A 27,203-nucleotide genomic window follows, 5' to 3' on the forward strand; every position below is an offset into this window, starting at 1 on the left:
GACAATCATTTGTCCTTGGTCCCCAGCTAGAGAAGGAATTGTTTTGTCTCCCTACTGAAAGAGCTCACCATCCCCTAATATGAAGCTCAGACTTACACACTAAAGCAGTACAGAATCTGAAAAATATAAAAGATAAAACCTGAGGTATCACAGACAGCAAAATGGGTGGGAAGGACATCAGTCCCCTTCATTTTTGGGTGATGGATCCAATCCACCACCAGCCACCCTAGAAGACAAAAATGGAAAGGGTCATAATTGCACTGATGAGTGACGGGCTGTCCCCAGAACCAGAGCTGTGTCATTTTCAGGTGGGGAAGGAGAAACCCAGGGAGTGATTTCTCCTCTGTCACCCAGGAGGAGCAGAGCAGAGCCAGAGCTCAGCTCTCCTGCCCTCTCTCACAGCTCTGCTGGTGGCTTGAATAAAAGTCAACTGTGGCCTGTATTGGGAGAGAAGGAGCCCAGATGAGCTGGGATCCAAGAGAATGCTATTCCTTTTTAGCTGTGGTTATTATTTATTTAATGGTGCATAGAACTCATATGTCAAATCTTAAGGAAGCAATCTTCAAACCTCAGCAATGTTCCTGACAGCTTCAAGGGCACTGCACAGGATTATCCCAGGGATTATCAATATGCATGTGATTTTTTTTCACCCATAATCCTAGGCTGGGGCCTGGGCAAAGGGCTGTTGCAGATTTTTTGGTGTCAGCTGGAATTTCTTTACCTTTAATCTTACATGCCGGCTCAAATTGGAGCTGCAGTAATGTATCACTGCTGCTGGGAATTGTGTTTAGACAGATCTTTTCCAGTCCTGGTATCCCAAATATTGGTCAAAACAGCGCTGGAGAGTTTTCTGACATTTAAAATCTGTTCCAAGGGACTGTTTAGTTACTGGTAGTGATGAGGGAGGCAGAAGTCTGTGATACAAATCCCTAAAATCCAAGAAAAATGTGTCTCCAGAGCTGCTGCACACAAGGAGAGTGGAAGGAGCTCCCTATGTCCAATATTACTGCAGGATCTGGGTTCTGGCTGGGAAAATCATCTTTCAGCTACAAAGGTACTGGAGGGAAGGGATTTTTGATGCCTAAAGTGTAAGCCCAAGACATGGAGATCCAGTGTGAATGCAGGGATGGGGAAAACACACACATGGCTGTGGCTGTGTTACAGCCCAAGGATTTTTTCAGGCATTAAAGTTGAGTCCCTGGAGAGAATCTGCTGCTCATTCCCAAGAGAAACAACTCAGGGTGAGGGGGGGGACTGAAAATGTTTTGCATGAGACACATGGAGCAGGGCAGGGGAAGAATCCCAGAATTGCCATTGGAATGGAATGGAATGGAATGGAATAGAATAGAATAGAATAGAATAGAATAGAATAGAATAGAATAGAATAGAATAGAATAGAATAGAATAGAATAGAATTTTCAGTTAAAAGGGACTTAAAACAATCATCAACTCCAACTGCCCAACCAAGTTGGGATAGTTCAGGTCTATCCAAAAGTTATTAGGAGGGTTTTCCAAATCCCTCTCAAACACTGACAGGTTTAAGACATTTACCACCTCTCTGGGAAGCCTGTTCCAGTGTTAGAAAACCCTCTGTGTGAAGAAATGCTTCCTAAAATTCAGTTTGAAGTGATAGTGAGGTGCATTCCACCACGGTGTTCCCAGGAATATCCTGTTTGTGGGACAAAATGTTTTGATTTTATTTTCCAGGTAGCTATAAAAGGAATTCTCCTCTCCACCCCCGCTTCTGGAGGGCTGCTGTGTATGTCTCAGGCATCAGCACCTCCCAAGTGTTGTTAGAAACAGTATCGCAGCACCGGGCGTTTCCCAGCTTCCCTGCTCATTTCTGCCCAACTCGCTCAGTTTACGAGTGCAAAAGATGCTTTTGCTAATTGCCAGCTCTGCCAGCTCCTCCTGGGATCTGGGAGGCAGCTGAGGTTGTCCTGCCTGCTCTGTCTCCAGCAAAGAGCTGCTGCTGCAGCCTGTGAACCAGGACTTACATGACTCCTATTACTGTCATGCCCCAGCATTTCGCAGCTTTCAGCGTGCTGTTATTGCAACTGGAGCTGAAAAAAACCCCCAAACAACTCCTTTTCTAGGTCACTTACAGCTCTGACTTTTCTTTCACATTTGCCTTTACCCAGATTAGTGTTTTTGGAGGGTTTAGCAGTGTTGGTCCAATGACAAGTGTCACTTTGCTTTGGAGGCTTGCAGGGGAGAGACGGCTTCAAAATGCAGCAGAACTGACAGGAACTCTCAGAACATTTTCTGCTGCTCTGAAGCAGGAGCGACACGGGGACCTGCTCTCAGCTCCCCTGAACAAGGAGCATTTATTTTTGTCCTCCTGGCCTCCCTCCCTCCCAAGAAAATGTTTCAGAAGAGGTGGCCTGGGAGCCCCCAGCTTGTGAGCGGCGCTCCTTCACTCTGACACCTCCTGTCATCTCAGGAAAGAAAGGAAGATCAAACAGGAGGATGGAGTGGGAGCTGTCACATCCACTGTACTTTTCCTGCTCAGTTCTGTTACCCTTGGGCAGGTGAAGGCTGGGACCAGCAGCTTTATCCCTTTGGTCCTAACCTACCTGTCTGCTCTCTGATCACTCTGTGTGGATGACCTTGATTCACAAGCCAGCAGTGTTGGCAGGGACATTTTGGAGGGACTGGGGAGAAAACAGCCAGATTTACACCTCAGCACTGTGGTTTCCACCTTTTTTTCATTTCAGGACTCCTGAGTGTCAAATTAAATGTTCTGATCAATTTTCTTCATGCACTCAGACCCCCCTTGATTTCTAGACTCTCAGTCTCTCTCCCCGACTTGTTCTGCTTCCTTGGTGGCTCCAGAAAGTTTCTTCTCTGTAAAATCTTCACTGTTTATTCCTTTATTCCTTATTCTGATGTTTATCTGCTTCCCTCCTCTGGACATTCCCCTCTGCCCACCTTCCTGACTGGGATGGAAGGAGCTGCAGCAGCAGGAATCTCCCTTTTCCCACCCTCTGCAATCTGATCTCCTCCTTTGGAGATCCCTGGCTCCAGGTGCCAGCTTGGATTTCGGAGGAAGCACCCTGGCACCGAGCACTCCTGAGCCAGAGGATAAAAGTTTCCTGCTGGGATTTCATCTGCATTTCATCAGTGATGGTGATACTGCCTGGCTTTATCCCCATGCTCCCTGCCTCCCCTGGGCCCTGGCAAAGAGAGTGCCAGGAGGGTTGAGTGCATTCAGCTGTTATTGGCTTCATCCATGAGAGATCAGTGAGGCTCATGGGGACTTCTGAATTTCCCAGCTTGGGAGCTACAGACCCAGCCCTGCTCCCTGCACCACAAGCCTTGGAGCAGCAGGAGCTGGTTTTCCCTCTGGAAGGGTGTTCCAGTGTGGAAGCAGAGTCCAGGGAATCTGTTCAGGTCTGCAGGAGGTGCAGAGGAAGGGCTGAAATGATCACCCTGCCAAGGGAGGAGGCAGAGATAGATGTGTTTGGCACTGGTTTATGTGCGTTTTAGTGCTGGGCAGGTTGTGGGGGGAGAAAATAAAGGACATTTCACCCCTAGGACTGTGCCTGCTGCTGCACCATCAGCAATTCCTGCAATAAAGGCCACTCCCGGTGCTGCAAAGCCCAGACAGGACAGCAGAGACATTTTTCAGTAAAAATTGCCTTAGCCAGCACAGTCATCATTGGTGCTGCCTTATAATTGGCAAGTATTTAATTAGCTGAGGAATATTCTACATCTCCTCACTAAGTGGGAAGTCAGAAATTCCCTTTGGGATGAATGCTCTCCCAAACCTGTCAGTGCACCTCAGCTGAACCTCAGCACAAAAAGCAAAGCAGACAGTTGAGTGTGAGCTTGCACAGATGCTGCAACATCTGTCCAGTTTGGGAAAGGTGGGTGGCTGAACGTAGGGGTGTCACTGAAAGTGGGAGGGAAGTGGAGTGGAGTGGAGTGGAGTGGAGTGGAGTGGAGTGGAGTGGAGTGGAATAGAATAGAATAGAATAGAATAGAATAGAATAGAATAGAATAGAACAAAAGCCAAGTCCACTGCCTGGGATTTTTGGGGAACTCTCTGTCCTTTCTGATTCCAGATGTACAGAGACACAGCAGGATGGGGAGGAGAGAGGAGAAAGCCTAATGAAGAAATATTACTGGGAGTAGAAAGGCTTCCACCAGCTTGTATCTCTGCAAGCCACTTTTCCTTAGCAGAAAGTGGCTTTAAAAGGTTTTGATGGCAATCCCTCTTTGCATGAGCTCCAGAGGGGCCAGCAGAGTGTTTGGGCACCAGCATGGCTTTGGTTAAATACATTTGCAGTAGCAAAGCTGGGAAAGGACTCCCCCTCCTCCCCCGTGACCTGTTTTCCTGAGAAAAGCACAAGCAGAGCCGTGTGGCTCTGCTCAGCACCTGCTCCTTATTCCTTGCAAAATTGCTGGGCTGCTGTGGCTCCATGCCTTTCCTCCCAGACATCCATGGCAGAAAAGCAAGAATTAGAGCAGACCCAGTCATGCAGTCTACTTAAAACCACTGGGATTGTGTGGCAGGAGAAACCTTCCTGCAGGAAAACCTCTGCCAGCTTTGCAGGTCTGGAGCTTGATTTGTGTTTGCAGCTCCTGCCCGTGCGGGCTGGAGAAGGGAAGTTTGCTGTGCTGTTTTCCAGCTTCACGACAATCCTCTGCTTTGCTGAATCCCTGCAGCCCTGCATCCCTGAATCCCTGAATCCCTGAATCTCTGCATCCCTGAATCCCTGCATTCCTGCATCCCTCCATCCCTGCATCCTCACAGCTGCCAAGCTGTGACAGGGTACCGTTCCCAGCAGCCTGAATCCAGCTTCCTCACTGTGTTCCCGCTCCTCCCCAGGGATCTCACCCTCTTCCCTCTGATCCACCCGGGCCCTGCCCACCAGGGAAATGTTTACATCGACCCCCCTGGTGAGACAACATCAGATCAGCCCCCAGGAGGGCTGGGACGGCGTGTTCAAGGAGAGGGGGCAGCGCAATCCTAAACATCGGCATTTATTTATTTATTAGCGTTTATTTAGCCATGGCTGCACCAGCCCCCTCACTGCATTAGCATCATCTCGATTTCCCACAGGTTTTCTCCCCTTGTACAAGTGGAAATCTAAAGCAAAACCTCTGGATTCTTTTCTACACCCAGGAATCACACTGGTCCCATCAGAGTGTTTTTTTGCTGTTTGCTTTGCATTTTATTTGTCCCCTCCCTCCCAAAACTTGTAATGAAGCAGCATTTCATGTGACAGGACATTTATGGCTGCTCCAGGCACAGCATAGCAATGAGGAGGTGGTGCAGCATCCCCGATCCAGGATCCAAATGACCTTCAGGAGCAGGCAGATGTTGCTTTCCGAAATTCGAGCTGGGAACGAGGGAGGCATTCCATGCATTCAAGGAGCTGCCAGCTCAGCTTCACTTGGCTGCTCTGCTCCCATGAAATGCTCATTTCGTGGAGCGCAGAGGAAAAGGAGGCCAAAGGGAAAGGAAGGACCAAAGGAAAGCCGTGGCAGGGAAAAAAGCGCAGCGAGCTGAGCTCACACTGACTAAACCTTCTCATCTTCAGAGCAGCATCCCCATGTCCGTGTGTGGGTGTGTACCTGTGTTGTCCTACTCTCACCTGGCTCAGAGCTCTCTGATGTCCTGCTGGAGGCTTGAAGTACATGTTGAGTTTGATTTTGATGTTTCCCTGAGGTTCTGCTCATGGGAATCCTGCCAGGAACAGGGAGGCTCAAGGCTGTGTTTGTGCCAGGAGAAGGGTTGCACCATAAGGGACAGGTTCACGCAGGCAGGTCATGGCTGCCCCATCCCTGGGAGTGTCCAAGGTCAGGTTGGATGCAGCTTTGAGCAGCCTGGTCTAATTTGGTCATTGCTCATTACAATGAGCTTGAAATGCCCCTTCCAACCCAAAGCATTCCATGCTTCTTTTGTGGGTGCTCCTAAATCTGTATCACCCAGGAAACTCTCATCATTTGAAAAAAGCACCTCAGGGTTTTAAAAACTGAACATCACCACCTCATCCAGTTCCTCCACCCCCTTCACTCTCCCAGGAACAGGGTCTTAGATGCTGCAGTGGAAAATGTGAGTTGCTGGTGCTAAAAGGAGGTGGCAATGCATGAGAGACCTTTCTCCCGGCGATCCCGGAACGGGAATGTGCAGCAGTGCAAAAACCTGATGTGCTGTGATGGGATGAGGATCCTCTGCTCCCAGGGCTGGAGCCCAGGGCTGAACCTGCTCCACCTGCTCCACTTTGATGGGGATGTTGGCTGAGTTGTCTCTTCCTTTGGGCTGTGAAGGAGCAGGTGTGAAAGGTGCACTCCCACGTGGACCTCACCCACCGTTCCCTTGGAGGTAGCTGGCAGGAATAAATTAGGAAATGCTTGGTGAGCAGACAGCCCCAAAGGGCTCAGCAGCTCCCCTGGATTCAGAATAACTTGAAAACACCCCCAGAATTTATCTTCACAGTGCCAAACCCTTTCTAACAACTGCTTGCATCCCCTCTCCTTTACTTCAGTGCAGGGCTTTCAGTATTTTAGGGTGATTGCCTTCCCTTTGCTTTTAACTTGATGGTGTGAAGCCATCCAGAGTTCTTAGGTCCAGATATCTCTGTCACTGTGATCCAGCTGCATCTGTGAAAACTTTATTCTTAGGAGATTTGAGTGGGTTTTGTGAAATGCATTGAAGCAATTTGTACTTTTAAAGGGCCACATTTCCATTTTGGTTACGGTTAATCTTTAATCCACCATCTTCATCTTTGCCTGCAGCACCTTAATTTTGCTTCTTGATTTAATTTCTTTTACCGTCTGCTACCTCCTCTCTTTCCCAGCCCCTCTGTCATCCGCCTGATTTATTTTTCTTTGTCTCTCTATCCTCTAGCCCTGTGCTCAGCCATTAAAATGTTCTGATTTAGGTTTCTGAGAAGCAGCATCCCCTGGAGCTGGGGTTTTGGTAGCAGGAGAGCCATCCTTCTTCCCAACCTGGCCCTGGGGCCTCCTGTGCTCTTGGAGACAGGGCTGGGATGTTGGCAGCACTGTTTGTTTGCTCTTTTGGGAAGTGCTGTTTCGAGATAGACAGGAGGCAATCTGCCTGCCTCCATCCCTGGCTTTGCCATGGAAAGCTGGGAAGAGCATCAGGATGGATATTTCAGAGAGGGGGAAGCTGAAAAACAGAGGGTACAAGGGACAGGAGATCTGGACCAGAGCTGGGACTTGCAGGCTCTCTGTTCAGAGCTAGCAACAAACTTTCATCTCCCTCTCTCCTTTCAGCCCCATGCACCAGAGATTTTGGGTTCAAAATCCCCAAGTGGACAATACCAAAATCCCCAAACCATTGCCAGGGTTTGGTGTGAGCACCCATGGGGTGATGGTGGGGGTCACGTCAATCCTTCTGCTCCCCAGAGCTCTGGCTGAGGGCTGGTCTGGGGGCTCTGAGGGATTTTAGGCTCAGTTGGGGCCATCCATGGAGTTGGAAGTGCTGAGCAGTGAACAGGACATGTGAGAACAGAGGGTGTGAGTGAGACATCTCCTCCCAGGTGTTTGCATTGCTCTCCCAGCCTTTAATCCAAGTGCATTTGTACATCCTTGAGCAGCCAAAGGGAGCGTTTCCAGCTTGTTCACTGCTGGCTGCAATGTCCTACATTTCTATTGGCACCTGCTATGCTCAGCAAAATCATTCCCTACCTTGTTTTCCCATTCTTCCCATCTTTCCCACGAGGCTTGAGCATGGTACAACAATGTCCAGGTGCAGGAGATGGTGGGTCCTGCTAATGCACTCAGTTCCTTGGAGGATTTTCCCTGGAATATTTTCAGTACATGTGACAAAGCTGCTGCTCATCCCTTGGGTGCATTGGTTGTTGTTTTCTGTGAAAACAGGAAAATTTCCCAGTTTCTCAGAAGTGATTACAAGATGACTGGCTGTTATTCAGGGCAGAGAAAGAGGATTGCCTGGACCAGCTGCAGGTTAATTCCTGATGTGAAGCCGCATCCTTTTCTAAACAGAAAAGCAGAGTCCCATCTTTTGGACCATGATCCAGTTTGATCCTTCCTAGCTGGAAAGGGAATAACTGCAAAACCATCCCCAGGGCTCTGGCATCTTGTGGTAATTGGGAAATTATAGCAGGAAAGCTGACATGGAAGCTGAGGGAGGGAGCAGAACAACTTTGTGTCCAGCGGCAACATGCAGACAACACCTTTGCTCAAACAGGCAATTTCAGGAGGGTCCTGCAGGGCAGTACAACAAGGGGACAACAGCCCAGCCCTGGCTCCTGTTCTTGCCATGCAGGACCTGCCAAAACATTTCCATGCAAGCTCAAGGACACCAGAGGAGCTGCCCCTGGAGGGAAGTATCCTGCAATACCTGGATAAGCAGCTGTGAATGTCACACAGGGGTGGGAGGGAGGCAGATCCATCACTCGCTGCTCTCACCTTGTCCTCTGCTGGAAGGCAGCCCTGTATGATAATGAGAGCAGCCGTCCTCCTGCTCATCTTTCCATCCCCCTTTTGTCCCACTGATACACTTCCCTCCACTTGGAAAAGTCGGCTTCAGAAGGTCCCAACCTCTGCTTACAATATTTTCACAGTAGCTTCTGGTTTTGCCTTTTTCCCAAGGTGATCTTGAAACCCAACGAGTTCATGCAAGACAGGGAATTGGTTGAATCACCAACACTGAGGAGAATTAAAAGATGTGTAGATGTGGCACACAGTTTAGTGGTAGGTTTTTGTAGTTCTGTGTTATCAGTGTGACTTAAACATTTTTTTCAACCCAACTATTTGATGATTCTCTATTTTTTATTGTTCTGATACTCTGGTAGCAGAAAAGATCCAATGGGGCATCTTTACCTCAAAATATATCTTATTTATAAAATTTATTTAGAATGTTGCACAATTTTTATTTTATTTATAAATCTTATTTGCAATCTTACTCACAGCTCCTAATCTAGGAGTTATGGCTCAGATTTCTTACACTGAAGGGATTCCAAAAATACTGTAAAGGTGTTTTTGGCTCTGGATGACAATAAGAAATTTAAGTGCAGAGGATAAAGACCTGGATGAATAAATTGTTGATCTGTTGTGGAAACAGACTGAAAGGAATTTGTAGTGATGTGGCTGTCAGATATTTCTCCCAGGTAACAAATGACAGGATGAGAGGAAACAGCTTCAAGTTGCACCAGTGGAGATTTTGGATATTTGGAAAAATTTCTTCATGGAAAGGGTGGTCAAGCATTAGAAAAGGCTGCCCAGGGAAGTGGTGGAGACACCATCCATGGGAGAGATAAAAAAATGTGTGAATGTGGCACTTGAGGATGTGGTTTAGTAGTGTACATGGTGCTGGTTCATGGTCGGATTTGATAATTTTAAGGATCTTTTCCAAAATTAACAATTCCATGATTTGATGATTCCATGGAAGCAGTCCAAGGTCATCTTCTGCAGCCACTGCCATGAGCTGACCTGATGATGGCAGGTTTTGCAGTGTGACTAAATATGAGAATTATTTTCCTTTTTTCTTCTTAAAGCCACAAAGCTAAGGGATTATAGGGAGCTGTTGGCTTTTCTGTTTCACAGGGTTCTGTAGAGGAGCTGGAAAATGTCATTCTTTTAAAGGAAAAAAAATACACAGGACAAAAAGACTTTGAATATGCCTTACAGAAAAAAAAATCTCCAAAAAAGAAAAACAAAACAAAACCAGAAAACAAAACAAAACAAAAACCTCAAAACCAAAACAAACAAAAAAACCCTCCCACATGATACTTCAAGTTCTGATTTTAACTAGGTGCTGTGGGAGCCACCAGATTTGTAATTATTAAACAACCACTAGAACTGAGGTAATTCAATCACAGAATGGTTTGGGTTGGAAGGGTTCTTAAAGATCACCCAGTTCCAATCCTGCCATGGGACAGAACCTTCCACTATCCCAGGTTGCTCCAAACCCCATCCAGCCTGGCCTTGGACACTTCTAGGGATGGGTCAGGAAGGAATTCCCCCGAATTTTGTGATCAGGGGCTTTTGAGCTGGTTTGGAACATTGTGACACCTCACAGGGACTTCCATGCTCATTTCTGATTTAGAGACACAAGGCTGAGTGCCTTTGGTTTCTCCATTCCTCCTCTGCCTGGGCTGTGGTGTCACATTTTCCGTATGAAAATTCTGACCCATTTTCAGGATTGTTCAGTGGAATATTGGGTGGGACAGAGGAGCCCTTCTGGGGGCTCATCCCAATGAAATATCTGTCCTGTGGGAAAGAACTTTGGCATGGGAACACAAGAAAATTGGCTGTGGGCCCAGTGGCAAATTTCTCCCCTATCCCACCCTTCCATAAAACCATGGTTTAGGTTGGGAGGGACCTTAAAGATCACCCAGTTCCAACCCCCTACCATGAGCAGGGACACCTTCCACCAAACCAAGCTGCTCCAATCCCCACCTAACACAACCCTGACTGAAGCAGCTGCTTGGAGACCAAGCCATGGCACAAATTTCTCCTTCAAGAGATGATTCCTGCATTTCAGACCTTCTTCTGGAGCAGTGGGCAGGGCTGTAAAGAGGGAAAATGCTCATTAATTCTCCACCACAAGCTCTGGATTTGAAAGGCAGGATGCAAGCCCAGGAGGATGATGATGGTGGGAAGTGCTGAGCTCCCTCTCTGGTGGGATTGGCCTGGCCTTGTGATGAGAATCATTAGAGCTCAGCATCAGCTGCACTTGTGGTGCCTGAAAAGATTATCTCCAGATAATCTTCGGGGTATTTAGCCAGCCATATGCTTTATTTCAATGGTAATATCTATTTCTTTGTGTGTTTGAACATTGTTTATGTTAATTAAGGCTTCAGACTAGAGGCTGCATATGGGCTGTTTCTTATTTTTCTTTTTTTTTTTTTTTATGGGCCTAATTTGCAGATAGAAAATAACCTTTTCCCCTGAAAATGCTGCAATTCAGTGTGCTGTGCTCATGAATTCACAGCTGGGCAAAGGGCTTGCTTGTCACCTCCTTATATCTTTTCCCATTCCTCTCTCCCACACATATATAAAGAGGAAATCTGAAGTATTCCTAATTTCCCACAGATCACAAATCTTTTCTTAAATCACTGTTATCTTAATTCTGCCTCTGTGATTCCTGAAGGAAATCACTCCAAACACCTTGAATTAGGGGTCTCTGAAAAATAAAATCAAGTTAATATTTCTGCTCTGGTTTCATTTTCCTTGCACCAACTAACTGGCTCAAGATTATGCTTTTTCTTCCTTTTCCACATTTTCCATTTTCATTGTTTTATATATATATATATATTTTTTTTTAAGAGCTAATTTAATAATAGCTGCTACTCTGATTATTGATCTTTTTAGACTGACAGAATATTGTTCTGTTCAGTGCCAAGCCTGGGGTAGAGGTAGTGCCAGTGCTCCTGGGGTAGAGGTGAGTAAAGGCCACCAGTGCCAAGCAAAACTTGTAAGGAAACTGAGTAATCTGAGTAGTTTAGCAGGAAGTTTTATAGTGGTTTTGGTTGTTGAGGTTTTATTTATTTATTTATTTATTTATTTATTTCTGTAAAGAAACCAGGAAACTCAGCTAAGGGATGTGTGAAAGTATTGACTGCTAATTCCAAATATCCGAGCTCTGTGAGTGCCCTCTTATAGGTCTGCATCCATTCATATCTCCTTTGTGTGCCTCAGTTTCCTTCTCATAGAATGGGTTGGGTTGGAGGGGACCTTCAAAATCATCTCATTCCATGGGCAGGGACACCTTCCACTGTCCCAGGTTGCTCCAAGCCCCATCCAACCTGGCCTTGGACAATTCCAGGGATGGAGCAGCCACAGCTTCTCTGGTCACCCCTGTGCCAGGGCCTCACCACTCTCTCAGGGAAGAATTTCTTCCTTCTATTTAGTCTGAATCTCTCCTCTTTCAGTTTTAAATAATTTCTTTTGCCCTGTCACTCCATTCCCTTGTCCAAATTCTCTCTCCAGCTCTGCTGGAGCCCCTGGAAGGAGCTCTAAGGTCTCCCTGGAGCTGGACATTCCCAGCTCTCCCAGCCTGGCTCCAGAGCAGAGGGGCTCCAGCCCCTGGAGCATCTCCATGGCCTCGTCTGAACTTATTCCAACAGGACCACATTTTTCCTGTGCTGAGGATCCCAGAACTGAATTCAGCACTCCAGGTTGTGTCTCACCAGAGTAGAGGGACAATGCTTTCCCTTGACCTGCCCACACCATGGGGATCCAGCGCAGGAGCCCAGGACACATTTGGCTTTCTTGGTTTTGAGCTAAATAAGGTTGATGACTTTTGATTTCCTTAAATGAATGTAGGGATATTGGTGGGCCATCCTTTATTTCATTGGAACTTCAGATTTCATTTTGAGCCACACGGATTTACCAAACTTGTGGTACATTTCAAATTCAGAGGCTCAGAAGTGCAGGATTTTTCCAGGAGGGTTGGTTTTGCTCCAATAAGCCTACACTGCCTTGCTGGATGTGTGAGATGTCTCTCAGGATTTTCAGCAGCATAACTGAGAGCTCAGCCTGTCTTTGAACCAGGGGATTGATCACAGAAAGGGAAAATTATCTCTTGGATAACAGAATGACCCCTGTGAAAGAGTTTTGCTGGTTTTATTTAGTCCTTAGGAAGGTCTCAACTAAGCAAAGAGTGATCACTGCTCTGGTACTGAGGGTGTTCAAAACATTCCAAGCAGCTGCAGTGTTAAAGATTGATTTAAACCCACATTTAGCTTAGTGTTTAATGAATTTCAGCATTTACCTCTCTGGCATGAGATCCTTTGTTACTGCTTTAGCAGCCAATCAAAGATTTATTTTATTTTATTTTTAATCAGCCTATTTTTTTCCAAAGCTGTAAGCCTTTTCATGTCCCCTTCTCTTAGGAACCATCTACTCTTTAATTCAGCCCTGAGGTCCTGCACAAACAGTGACTCTGACACACTTTTTGCAGAAATATGATTGCAGGGGTTTTTTTTGCATCTCGGGCTATTGTGCAGAGCCAAAGTGTCTGAAAGGTGCTTTGGGGCAGCCTTTGGCTGGAAATGAAAATTGCTTTTGGGAATCCCACAAAAAGGATTAACTTTGACTTCATCTCTGGTTTGTTCTCCAAATTAATAATCAATCTGCCAGCTGGACCCGTGCCAAGCACTCGCCTGGTTGGAGAAGGGGGAATGGCCCACGTGAAACAAGAACAGTCAGAGAACCACAGAGCTGGTTGGGTTGGGGAAAACTTCTGAAGATTCCTTGTATTTTTCAGATCTCAAACATCTCCCCCAATTTTAAAAACTCTCTGCTCCGTGGCTCTTCCCACAACAAAAAAAGCTTTCCATTTGTGCAAATTCCCTTTCAGAGCAGCATTTCTGTTTGAAAAAGTCCTTGAGCGTGTGCTTAGCTCCTGTTTAAATCTACAAGACAGTGCTTAATTGCTTTTCCCCATCAAGTGCTCAAATGATGTTCAGAGTCATGTTGTAACATATGGTGAGACATTTTCCTGTGCAGCATCATTGGAATTACACCGGAGATAAATCTGACCACGGACGTTGGAGACAGAACCAACTTGTCAGGTTCCCTGCTCACCCTCCCCATACAACGTTTTTCACGCCAGTCTGGTTTGGGGATTTCTACAATTCCTTTGACTGGGTTGTAATCACTCTGACTACACTCTCCTCTAATATTCTGCCCACGTTTTCCCTTTAGTGGAGTTTCCTCTTTCTTGCCTCCACTCTGGAGACCGCCTGGAAATAATTCCGCTCCCTTATTAGCGTACCTGGATTCAATATTTGTGAAGAACTCAAATTCTGCTCCTTTTCTTTGCCTCTGAGCTTTGAGCACGGATTTCCCAGCACAAATCCAGTGTATTTTTTGGCAGAATCAAAGGCTTTTCTACTGCTTTACAAATGAAACCTGAACCTACAGGCAGGCACACACGAACACACAAATGTTCCTCCCCTTATGGACCTGTTCATTAATAGCCCATTGTCTTCCAGAGCTTTTCATCAGGCCCAAAGTGAATGAATTTTGCATTCAAATGTGAAACATGCCCTTTTTCAATCTATCTGCTTTGTAATTTGAATTGCTGCCAGTGAAATAATCTTTAGACGGCAAAATCCAGTGATTGAATTCTGAAATTTGAGTTTAAGGATTTCAAGTCTGCACTGAACTATAAGGTCTTTGGTAATACTTGATGGTTGAACCAAACACTATCTGGACATTCCCAGCTCTCCCAGCTTGGCACCTGGGCAGGTATCTGCAACCAGCAAGACCAAAACTCACTCAGATGTGTTTCCCTGGACCTTGGAGAAATCCCTTTAGATCTTTTTTAGTGGTACTGAGTCTGGGATCTGCAGCAGGTGATGCTGGACAGGCTCAAACAGTCACAAACCATGAATGAGACAACACAAAATCACAAGGAATTATTGTGAGACCTCACCTGGAACAACGAATCCAGCTCTGGGACTTCCAATAGCAGAAGGACATGAAGGTGCTGGATGAGTCCAGAGGACACCATGGAAATGCTCCAAGGGCTGGAGCCCCAGTTCCTGAAGGGGCTCCAGGAGAGCTGGAGAGGGACTTGGGACAAGAGAATGGAGTGACAGGACAAGGGGGAGTGATTTAAACTGAAAGAGGGGAGATTCAGACCAGATACAAGGAATAAATTCACCAGGCCCTGGCATAGGATGTTCAGAGAAGCTGCCCCATTCCTGGAATTATCCATGGCCAAGTTGGACAGGGCTTGGAGCACCCTGGGATAGTGGAAGGTGTCCCTGCCCATGTCAGGGCTGGGACAAGATGATCTTTAAGATTCCTTCCAACACAAACCATTCCAGGATTCTACATCCACACTGGGAATCAGTGAGAGGAGGCTCTTGGCTCTTCTCCCACATCCTCCTACCTCCAAATTGGTTTTCCCAACCCATCTCCAAGCTCCATCCCCACAGGGTGCAGAGGTGTTCGCATCCAAAGGGTTGCAGGGCAATGAGAAGAGGTAATTAGGGAGATTTGGAATGAGGAAGGAAAGGATGAAAGAAAAGTTATTCTTCTGAGGATATTAAAACCAGAGGAATGAACATGGTCTTTGGAGCATTTGAGTGGTTTAATGACTGGTAATGACTAATTAATTAATAATCAGTGGTAGTAATGAAGGCCAGATTTTCGTTTCCCATTAAAAGATGTAGCTGGACTTATTCTGAGGTGATTTACACCAAGTTCCTGACTCAGCACATCCACATCACCCATCCTTTATGTGATTTATAGCAGCTTTTAAAGCAAGAACTGGATGGCTTTGATCCAGTTGCTTTCTTTGAGTCCAACAGAATAAATAAGCAGGAACCAGACCAGGTCTTTGAAGAGCAAAAGGTGGTTATTTTAATTTTTAATTTTTTTCTTGCCTCAATATCACTGTGCACTTTCTGTGTGCATCTAGAAATGGATTTCAGGCTGTGCCAAGTGTGACTTTGGCCCTGGATAGATTTTATCCTGATATTGCATTCAGTGCTGTTCTGTCAGCTTTTCTGCCATGGGAGTGTGAGACCAGGCACAGCATCTGGGGAGTGTTATTTGTTTTCTGATACTTTCCCTGGGGTTTCCTGTTCTTGTTGGTTTTCTGATTTATTTTCCTTCTTTATTTTTTTTTCTTCTTTTTGGATGAGGTTACTTCTGTTGATGTATGGCTCAGATCTGTCCTAGTCTACTTTGAAAGCTGGTAAATGAGTAAAGCTGGGCTTTGGGATTGGAAGTGATGTGAGGGCAAATGTATTCCCACATTTGAAGAGAGTTCGGGTTCCTTGGGGCAGGGGGTGTCTGTGTGTGGCAATGTACACAAATTTGATGCCCTAAAAATGGGAGATTTAAGCATTTCTATTTGTTGAGAAAGGCAGAAAAAAAGACAGAAAAAAAAGCTGAGGGTAGAGTTAAGGATGAAAGGACAGGCTGGATGACCTGGGGTTGTTTAGTCTGGAGAAGAGAAGGCTCCAGGGAGATCTCAGAGCCCTTTCCAGTGCCCAAAGGGGCTCCAAGAGAGCTGGAAAGGGACTTTGGACAAGGGCTGGAGTGACAGGACACAGGGAATGGCTTTAAACTGACAGAGAGCAGGGTAAGATGGGATATTGGGAAGAAATTCTTCCCTGTGAGAGCAGAGAGGTGCTGACACCAGTTTTCCAGAGAAACTGTGGGTGTCCCATCCATGGAAGTGTCCAAGGTTGAGTGGGACACTGAGGAGTCTGGTTTAATGGGAGGTGTCTCTGCCCATGGCAGGAGGTTGGATAAAGGTGATCTTTAAAGTCCCTTCCAAAACCATTCTAGGATTCCAAAATTCTATCATTAGGAGCCTTTTAAAAGCAGTTTTCTAGATATCCTCAAAACCATAAATGACAAAGAGCACTAAAAAACCCTCAGCTAACAAAAAAACCCCACCACAAGCCAAATGCACCAACATCTACAAAAAAAACCCAAACAACACAACAGTCTGTTATAGAGGGAAAGTCAAAGCTGCTGTGGAAATCTGGACAAAGGATAAATTGACAGCAAGCAATGCAAATTAAAAGCTTGAAAAATATAAGAAAAAAAAAAAAAAGGAAAAGTATAGGAATTTTATTCTCCAGACCAGCAAAACTGAATAAAAAGCAAAATTCAGAGTCTACTAAGCCCATAATAAATCCTGATGGTATTGGTTTGTTACTAGCTGGAAATGACAGATTTATTTATAATAATGCAGGAATTTCAATAAACGCCTGTATTCTGTAATTGGAAGAGAGCCTGGTTCCTTAATCCACATCCCAGCCTAATGAAATACTTTTCATTACACCAGCAGCTGGAAAACCTGCTATACATCATCCAGCAAAGTGAGATGTATGCAAGAGTAACAAGACAGAGCAATTTGGAACTTGAGGGTTTTAAAAGAGCAGGTTAAGACTAATTTGGCATCATTGCTCTTTAGGAAAAGACAGGTGGAAGAGTTCCCCAAATCTGGAGAGAGAAGCATGTGTGTGTAAGCACAGCAGCCTCACATCTGTCTTAGGCACAATATCCATCTCAAATTGGATCCAAAAGTTTAGGGATTGTGGGTAATATTATGATTATAATTGAATAATAGCATGCTCATTAAAACAGAGGCATTAATAGCAATCAACTTATGGAAAATAGATTTTTGTCAAGCTAAATTAATACTTTCTAGGAGAATACAGAACTGGTTGTTGGAGTTTGGAAATTTATCATTATTTGTACACATCATAAATAAGGCGTTTTTCTCAGTGACAGTGGATAAACAGAACAACTCAATAATGCAGATCTTGGAAATACGAGCAGCACATAGAGGGGGAGAATACAGAATTCAGATTTCCCATGAGACTGGCCTTGGATCTCCTGGTCCCTTCCAAAAAGGGTGTTGGGGGATGTCAGAAGGTTCATGAAAGAGAGCAAAGAACAGTGCCAGGGTCTGAAATGATGTGACAGCTCAGAGAAAATCATGTGAGGAGCTGCTGATCCAGAGAAGACAGATTTATGCCCCATGAGATGGATGGGTGGAGAAGCATGGGAGCACAGAATGGTTTGGGTTGGAAGGGACCTTAAAGATTATTTAGTTCCTACCCTCTGCCACAGGCAGGGACACCTTCCACTAGACCAGGATGCTCCAAACCCCATCCAACCTGGCCTTGGGCACTCCCAGGGATAGGACATTCAGACATTTAGTAGGGTCCATATATTTAAAAATGTGGCTGAGCACCAGAAAAAAAAAAAAAATTCTGTGTATTGAGTACAACTTCTGCAGTAAAATTAATTTTTTTTATTTTATAAAAATAAAATAAAGTATTTTATAAAATAAAATAAAAATATAAAAATATAAAATATAAATTTATTTATATTATATAAAATAAAAATATAAAAATATAAAAATGAATTTATTTATATTTTATAAAATAAAATTATAAAAATATAAAATAAAATTTTATTTATATTTTATAAAATAAAATTATTATTTTTTTTAAACTATGAACAGTGCTCTAACCCAAACCAGAAATAATTCAGGGAGGCTCAGTGTCACATGTTGAACAGGATGTGAGGGGACACTGAGAGCAGGACGTGCTGGTGCTCTGTCACCCAGGCCATGGTGGCACAGGGAGGCTCAGAATCGTTGTGTGAGGAGCAGCTCAGAGCCTGCACCAGGTCAAGACCTGCAAAGAACTTGTCAGAGGCTCAGGGCAGGTCTCTGGAGCCAGCAGCACGGAGCTGTCCAGGCCATCTGTGGTGCACCCAAGGCTGCTGAGCAGCTTTGGCTCCATCTGGATCTGCCCTGGGCTCGCTGCTGGCGTTGCTGCCCAGGTCCCCTCCTCTGAGGATGGTCAGCTGGGGAGATGGGACATCTTTCCCCATGTCCCTTCAGTGGAAGCAGATGGCCCTTTTTACTCTGCCTCCTCATCCTGTCTCAGGCTTCTGTGAAGCCCAGGTTATGCACAGGGGTGTTGAGCTTCTCCCCATCTACTGAATTTCTGCACTTGATCTCTGCATCTGCACTCCCTGAGTGACCATATCCCAGGAGATAGGATGGACAAGACACAGAAGCAATGGGTGGAAAATGACAGCATGTTTTGGGTCCCCACTGTCCCAGCACATGAGGCAGAGCAGCAGATCCCCCTTTTCCCTGGCTTAGCCCTTTGTGCTCGCACAGAGATGGGGCTGCAATCATTTTCCCTGATGAAACCACCCCACTGTGGGATGAAGACTGTGGAGACTTCCCCATCTATGGCCCCTTCCCCATTCTGCTGCTTTTCCCCAGGCTGCAAGGATGCCAGGAGAAAGCAGGGATCTGTCCCTTTGATGCCTTCAGGTCCCTCTGACCATGAGGGAGGAACATCCCTGCCATGCCCAGAGCTCTGGGAATGTTGAGAAGGGCTCAGGAGGGTCCTGGCCTGGTCTTTGGAGAAGGAACATGGGAGGGGTGAAGCTGTGAATTGGGCTGGGAGAGGTCTATACCCATCTGTATGGGGTGTGGAGCAGGGGATTGGGGGTGTGTGGGGCTGTGGGGGCAGTGAGGTGTATTTTAGGTCCATAGTGTTACATCCATAAATGGGATATGTGGGACAGGACTGCAGGGATGGGGAGGTGTGTTCAGGTTGTGTAGGATTTTTTATCCATGTGTCTCACGTGCGGATCAACATGCTGGGTGTCACAGGGGTTTAGGGTTGTGCATGCATGTATTGGTGGCAAGTTGTGCACAGGTATTTGGGATAAATGAGGCAGAGCTGTGGGGTTTAGGGTGTGTACATGGAACAAGTGGGACAGGGCTATAGGCTTAAGGAAATGCATATGGCACATGTGGGACTGGGAATAGGGCTAAGAAAGTGTGTATGGGATAAGTGGGAAAGGGATATAGGGTTAAGAAGGTGTATATGGGGTATGTGGGGCAGGGTTGTAGGGTTAAGGTGCGTGTGGGATTAGTAGGACAGGGTTATAGGGGAAAAAGGGCGTATATAGGGCATATGGGACAGGGCTATAGGGTTAGAGGGGTGTATATGGGATATGTGGGAAAGAGCTATACAGTCAGGAAAGTTTATAGGGGATATGAGGGACAGGGCTACAGGGTTAAGGAGGTGTATATGGGATATGGGATATGTAGGACAAAGCTGTAGGGTTTGGGATATGGGATATGTAGGACAAAGCTGTAGGGTTAGGAAGGTTTATATGAGACATGGGAGAGGGCTACAGGGTTAGGAAGGTTTATATGAGATGTGGGACAGGGCTATAGGGTTAGGAAGGTTTATATGAGATATATGGGGCAGGGATATAGGGTTAGGCAGGTGTATATGGGGCATATGGGACAAGGCTATAGAGTTAGGGAGGTGTATATGGGATATGTGGGACAGAGCTATAGGGTTAGGAAGGCTTATATGAGACATGTAGGATAGGGTTATAGGGTTAAGCAGGTGTATATGGGATATGTGGGACAGAGTTATAGGGTCAGGAAAGTGTAGATGGGATATGTGGGGCAGGGATATAGGGTCAGGAAGGTGTAGATGGGATATGTGCGATTATAGGGTTATAGGGTTAGGAAGGTGTATATGGGATATGTGGGGCAGGGCTATAGGGTTGGGGGGTGTATATGGGATATGTGGGGCAGGGCTATAGGGTTAGGAAGGTGTATATGGGATATGTGGGGCAGGGCTATAGGGTTAGGAAGGTGTATATGGGATATGTGGGGCAGGGCTATAGGGTTGGGGGGTGTATATGGGATATGTGGGGCAGGCTGTAGGGTTAGAGGGATGTATATGGGATATGTGGGGCAGGGCTATAGGGTCAGGGAGGTGTATATGGGATATGTGGGAAATAGCTATATAGTTAGGCAGGTGTATGTGGGATATGTGGGGCAGGGCTATAGGCTTAGGGCGATCGTGACACCGGTTAGCCCGGGGGCTGCAGGGGACCGCTCACATGTGTGGGGATGATGGAGAGGTCACAGCGAGGCGGGGGAGCCGCGGACCGGACCAGCACCAGCACCAGCACCATCACCAGGATGGAGCCGCAGGTCCGCCGGGGCTTGGTGGGATGGGGGCGGCGGGGGGCGCCGTGCCCGCTCCCCGCCCGCCCTGACGGCCGCTCTCTCTCCCTCTCTCCCCGCTCCGCCGCCCCGTCCCTCCCTCCGTGCTTTCCTCCCTCCCTCCAGCAGAGCCTCCGCCTCCGCCTCTCCGCCCGGCGCCTGGTCCTGGCGCGGCTGCCGAACGGTCCCGCTCGACGCCTCCCGGACCAAGTGCCTGTGTGACCGGCTCTCCGCCTTCGCCATCTTAGCCCAGCTCAGCCCCGACATGGTGAGTCCCGCCGAGCGAGCAGCGCAGGGGCCGGGGTAGGCGTGGGGGACACGCGGGGGACAGGCCGGAATGGAGCGGGAGGGAAAGGGACGCGCCCGGGATGCAGCGGAGCATCCCCGGTACCGCGGCGGGGACAGCTCCGAGCGCCGCCGCTGCTGCCGCCGCTGCTGCTGCTGCAGTCCGGTGTCACCGGGACCGTGGCGACACAGCGTGAGGCTTTGCATAACCCTCCCCCTTCCTTCCTTCCCCGCCGTCCTTCCTCTCCCCTTCCCCCCGACCCTGACCGCAGCTTTTGGGGACACACACACGCGGGGACATCGCCGCGCTGCTCCCTCTCATCCTCCCCATCCATCCTTCCATCCCTGCGCTGTGCTTTGGGACGTGGATCCCGCTCAGCGTGCGGAGCCGCCGGCCCCCGCAGGCGTGTTCGCTGCCGTGGGCTCCCCACGCACGGAATCTTCCGCACGTGGCTTTTTTTGGGGGGGCGGAATCGCCCCGCTCCGCCTCCCTCCCTCCATCCCTCCCCGCCGTCTCCATCCCCGCCTCGGCGTCCTTCCCGCTACCCCGCGCAGTTTTGGGGTGTGTGGGGGTGTGTGTATGGAGGGGTTCCCACTCTGGAATCGCGGGGAGAGTGGAAGGGAAGAGTTGTGAAGTTTTGGCCGCTTGTCGGGGGACACCAAGTCGGTGCCGCGTCTTCGGACGGAGCCTCCGGAAAAGAAAAAAAAAAAGTGCGAGATTCCTAGAAATTATCGCTGGTCGGCTGCACCCTGAGTCAGAGCACGGGGAGGGTGCCAGGGCATTAAAGACGGCGCTGGGGTGGTCAAAAGACGCTTCCTCTCTTCCACCTTGTGCTTTTGAATTTGTTTTATTTCCTTCTTTCTTTTATTTTTTTCTTTTTTTTTTTAAGTAGTTCATCCCTTTTTGGACAGTTCCCAGGTTCCCAGAGAGAAGCCACCCCCTCCTCCACCTAAAGCTTCTCCATCTGCCTGGGCACTGGGAGTTACTGGGCCCTTGCAATTATTTACTAATTATGGCTTGCTTGTTAAATGCTGGCTTAATTCGGCAAAAGGGGAGGGTAAAGGAAGAAAGGAAGGGTGAGGAGTGGTAAAGGGAGAGGGGGGATCACATTTTCCAAGATGAAGGTTTGGTTTATTATTAGAAACACTAATGTATTTGGTCCACTAGTTACCATGGAAACAACATCTGCACTGAAGTGATTTTAAAGACACAGTGTTGGTTGTGTTTGCCTGGGCCCCGAGCAGGCCCAGCCACCACAGGGCTGGGAAATGGGCTCTGGGCTCCTCAGCAGAGCAGCTTTTGGGCTCCTCTGGACAGAGGCACCAACTCTGTGGTCTCAGGTAGAGATATTCCGGCTGAAGGATGCTCAGAGGTAGGGCTGGGAGCGTGTTCCTGCTTGGAAGGGCTCTGGAAGCAGCTGGTTGCATCAATCCTGGCATCCCTGCACTCCATGGGCTGTTGTTTCCTTGTCCTGTCACCATAAACCAAGCGGGCAGGGGAGCAGCTGCTGGACTGGTACTCTCCAGGAGAATTCCCAGCCTTCTCGAGGTGCACAGGGTGATCTCAGGTGGGATTTGTCACCTGTGTCCTTCCAGCAGCAGGGCTACACCCTTCACCCCAAGCTCCAGCAGCTTTAGGGTCTGGCTCCAGAGGTTGTGGTTGACGAGTGAGCCTTGCCCTGCATGGGAAGGACTCAGAGATATCCTGACAAAGTTTTGGGAGATTGCATGTCTGGGGAAAATAAATTGGGATTTCTGCTGCAGGGAGGCTTCTAAGGCAAAGCCTGGAATGAGGCGAGCCCAGATGTGCAGCTGAGCTGCTGGTGAAGGTCCTCTGCTGATCCAGCTTCTGGAACTGGGCAGAGGATCAGGCAGTGTGGGGAAAGCAAAGGGAATCTTTGCCTTGGCTAAAGCAGAAGTTTCTCTTATGTAGATTTTATGTTCACACACTACTTGGTATTATTTAATTAATCAATCTGGGGAAAAAATGGTTAATTTGATGTGGCCAGATGCTGCTGCTCCATCAGCTCCAGGTGTTTCAGTGTTATCTGGATAAGACAGGGTGGATATCAGCCCTTTATCATCCCTGCAAGTACTTTTGCATTTGAGAGTGGGCTTGGCTGCAGGAGGATACAGCTCCTTCCCCCAGGCATGTTTTATTATATCTGCAACTAAACTCACAGCTACTCCTTTGGGGTTTAGGCCTAAAATTGCTTCTTTTGCCCTCTTTCCAACTCCTCTGGCTGCTGCTTGGGTTATGTTTTCCCAGCTCATTTTTTCCCAGCCTTGAGTTCACTCATTTTTCCCTGGATGAGTCTTTTGGCTGTGCTGGGGGGAGAACTGGGGCTTGGATATCTCCTGAATCCCCCACGCCAGTCCAAGGGTTTGATGATGATGATGGGGAGCATCACCCTGGCTGAACGAGCTGGGACCCATCTCCTGCCTGTGCCTGCCCTGTGAGCCTGCATGTCTGTGTCTCATCCAGCTCCTCATTCCCTCACTTTCCTCCCCAAATCTCATTTTGAACAAGCCCACGTTGCCTCCCGTCCCCAGAGGTGGCATCTCGTCATCGTTGGTGTCTGCGGTGGTGACATTTATGGTGCAGTTTTTCATGTGCCTTTGGAGCTCTCAGGACAAGAAGCTCCGTCCGCCTGTGTCATTAATATTATTTATTGCTATAAATCTCCCTTCTGGAGCCTTTGGCCCTGGCAGCTTGAAATATTTGTAACCCTGCTATGGGCACAGCTCCTTTGCAATGAAAAAAGGCTTTTGGGACGAGTGTTGCTGCTGATTTGGGACTGGCTAAGGACAGTTTGCCTGGGCTGGGACCTAAGAGTTGCTGGTGTAGTGGGGAAAGGAAGCAGTTTTCCTTGATTTCAGTGGAGCTGGAGGCTGAAAGTGCTGTGTTTTGAGTCAGTTTGGGAGACAGACATCCCTAAACCGTGATGGATCCAGCTCAAAAGCTGGAGTTCAGATTTGTGTTTGATTTCCCCTGCTGCTTCCACTTGACAGAGTGCCCTTCTTTGGCACAACTGCTGTTTGACCATAGTGAAAGATTAAAACCTCTTAAATTAAGGAACACAGACAAGCATTTTGGGACTGTCTTTTTGTTTTAGCTTTATAACCTGACTGTCTTGGAAGGGCAATGCCTGTGGTGCTACACCTGCACAGTAGCTGTGCTAACAGAGAATGAGGGCAAAAGGAAACCACAGAGCTGCATGTTAGGCTTGTGGTGGTCGTTTTTTCAATATATTTTGGCAATTTTTGGAGATGAGGAGGAAATAGAGCAGGAGCCTGAGGATGAGCAGCAAAGCCTTTCGCTCTTTGGTTGTCTCATCTGAGTTTGGCTCGTGTTGTCTTTGCTGCCTTCCACCTTGTGCTTGGCCTTTGTAGAGTCAATCAAGCTTTAAAGCTTGGTTAAGCACAGCTTGGATGGGGTTTTGGGAAAGCTGGTCTGGTGGAAGGTGTCTCTGTCCAACCAGGGGGGTTGGAATTGGATGATCTTTAAAGCCCAAACTGATGCTTTTGTGATTTGTGCAGCCCTTAGGGCTGGAGTAAAACTTGACAAATACATCTCTGTTGTCTCCCCCCTCCTTACTGGTCCTGTCTGCAGAAAACTGATCAGAGAGAGGCATCTGAGCTCTCCTCTCATTCCTAGGCTTGATGAAGATTCAGAGCTGGTGGCAGGAACTTGTAGGGGTGCTGAGTTTGTTATGTCTGCACTGAATTTTTGTGACATCTCACCTCTGTGTTGGTGTTTTCTGACAGGCAAAACCAGCAGCTGTTGAGTTTGGTGGGGTTTTTTGTAGCAGATCTGGCCCTGAGTGAGTGCTGGCCAGGAAGTGAGCTGACCTGTGAGATGAGAGGAAAGAGCCTCAAGTTGTGCCAGTGTGGCAAATCTAAAAGATTGGATATTAGGAAAAAATTTCTTCAAGGAAAGGGGGTTGTCAACCATTAGAACAGGCTGCCCAAGAAGTGGTAGAGTCACCATCCTTGGAAGTGTTCAAGAAATAAATGGATGTGGTGCTTGGGTGCTGGGTCGATGGTTGGACTTGATGATCTCAGAGATATTTTCCAACCTTGATGATTCCAGGATTTATATCCCAGGATTGTTCAGTGTTCTCTCCAGTTTGCAAGAATGGGAAGCACCTTTCCTGGTGTGCATCTTACCCATGAAGCTAAAGTTCCTCTCTAAACTCACAAGATTTCTTTTTTTTGTCCCTCAAAACCTCCCATTTTGGGATGTAAGGGACCTTCAAAGATCTTATTTTGTCCCAAGGATCTTCCCCCTGAAAAGATTGTCCTGTGCTGCAGGAGCTCTCTGTACTTCATGGACAGTGCACACACACAAGGTGGGTTATTTTAAGCTCCTAAAATTCTGTAGGGCCTCTCTTCCACAGGGAGGAGATCCAGGTTCCCAGGAGAAAAAAAGAAAAAAAAAAGAAAAAAAAAAAAAAAAGAGCTAATGTTATGAATCAAATATTTTGTAAGAGTGTAGCAATTCTGACAACATTTTGATGGAAAATTATATTGGTTTTATTTAGATAAGACTGGAGAACTTCATTTGGGGGTGAACATTTTAACATTTATATTCTTCCATCATTTATCACCTGAAGTTGGAGTCTGGATGAGAACAAAGCCTTTTGCATACCTTGAGAACTGACAGTTCTCATGTTCACAACAGTTCCCAGGCTTAGTTAATATTGGTTCTGCTTTTTCTGCAGCTTTAACTCTTTAATTCAAAAATTGGATTTTTCTGAGGAAGAGAAATTTTCAGTTTTGCCAGACTTTGAGACATCAAACTTTGGTCAGGTTGTGCAGGGGTTTAAGGAAGAGTTTGGTGTATTTGGGTGTGTTGTTGAGGCTACAGCCAGATCTTTTCTGTGCCTGTCAGTGAAATTGTGACCTTGAGCTGAACACTTTTTTGCTTTCTGCTTCCCTTTCTCCAGCTGCAGCACCCTTGCAGGTGACATCCCAGGCTCTGTGCATCCACATTTGCACCCCAGCCTGAAGGGTGCTCCAGGAAGCACCAAGTGCTGTCATTTCCCTGACAGAACATTAGGAGCCTCCTCTTGCCCATTTGGCAGGAGCTGTGCCAGGGTGAACATTGCTGAGCCACGAACATTTGGGCTTTTTGAGGTCCAAATCCTCTGCGAGCTCCCACGCTCGCAATGCTGGCACCTCTTCCTGCAATCACCCCGTCCTCTCCAGGATGCTGCTGTGTGTAGAGTGTCTCTTAGGGAGCTGATTGTGCCTCTTGAGCTGGAAATGTTGCCTAAGATTTCCTGGGGATTAGTTCTGTTGCCACTGAACTCTCCCTGGGTGCAGAGATGCCAAAGTGGGAGTGGCAAAGGGCCACTCCAGCTGGACTCCTGCTCATCCCAGGAGAGCTCCGTGCTGGGGTTGGGGAAGGATGTGGTCTAAGTGCTGCTGGGGATTTCTGGGCTTTGCCCTTCTCCTGCTCCACAGCAGGAGCAGCTGCTGTGTTTTCTCTGGGGGGCTTTTCCCCCGAGGTCCGTGGCAGCCTGTAGGAGCAAGCTGGTGATTCTGTAAATCACGGGCTGCTCTTTGCTGCGCTCAGCAGGGAGGCTCTTGTCACTAAATCCAGTTTAGCCCTCCTGAGTTTCAGCAGGCGTGGATAGAATGGAGAAGACAGGGTAGGAACCAGCTGGGCAGACAGTTTTCCCCTCCTACTCTCTCTGTTAATGTGATTAAGGAGGAGAGAGGATGTGTGATGCTCTTAGGGGGCCAAACTTGCCAACCCACGGTCTAACCCCCTCTTGAGAGAAGTCCATTATTTTTCTAAAGTCCCCTCTTAACAGAAAGTACTGGATTGTGTCCCTACATCTTTGCTTTGCTGGAATTACCTGGTTTTAAAGTGTTGCTCTGTCACTCATGTGGGATCTGTCAGTTTGTGTTGCAGAGTAAATTCAGGTTAAATCTCGTTTGATTTTGAAGAGGACCCAGAGTTGATGTACAGGTGATTTATGTTGGGTTTTAAGAGGAGGGGGATCAGTGACAGAGCTTGTGGTGTGCTCCAGGTGCCAGAGGCAGCCTGGGTTTGTTGTTCTGCTGGAAGAATTGACTGGAGATTGCCACTGCTGTGTGCCATACACAGATACCTAATAAAAGATCCCATTAGCAAATAAGTGATTGATATTGGAACATACACAGGCAAGGCATGAGAGACGAGTGGGATAGGAATTCCCTCTCAGCGCTGTGCTGTGCTTCTAGCAGAGACAACACTTGAATATATTAGAAGAAGACAGGTAGCACAGGAGGTAATAATAGGAGGATTTGGCTCAGCATAATAAGCAGTCATCCAGCATCCCACCTCCTTGGCGGCTGTCTGCGGATTTCGCTGTCTGTCGATCCGTTGGGTACTTTGGGGAGATATTCCCAGCTGACAGCTTCCCTCCTCCCCGAGTTCCTGCTC

At 47.3% G+C, this 27,203-nt stretch overlaps 1 protein-coding gene across 1 annotated transcript in view; it reads left to right on the forward strand.

The window, feature by feature from the left end:
- ADGRB1 (adhesion G protein-coupled receptor B1) overlaps window positions 1-27,203 on the forward strand; it is a 288,832-nt gene that overhangs the window by 181,628 nt on the left and 80,001 nt on the right. Inside the window, exon 18 of the mRNA XM_058809221.1 lies at window positions 20,609-20,750. Coding sequence (XP_058665204.1) covers window positions 20,609-20,750 — 142 coding nt within the window. The remainder of the gene's footprint in view (window positions 1-20,608; window positions 20,751-27,203) is intronic.

Source organism: Ammospiza caudacuta, chromosome 1 (genome assembly GCF_027887145.1).
Source record: "Ammospiza caudacuta isolate bAmmCau1 chromosome 1, bAmmCau1.pri, whole genome shotgun sequence".
Lineage (NCBI taxonomy): Eukaryota > Metazoa > Chordata > Aves > Passeriformes > Passerellidae > Ammospiza > Ammospiza caudacuta.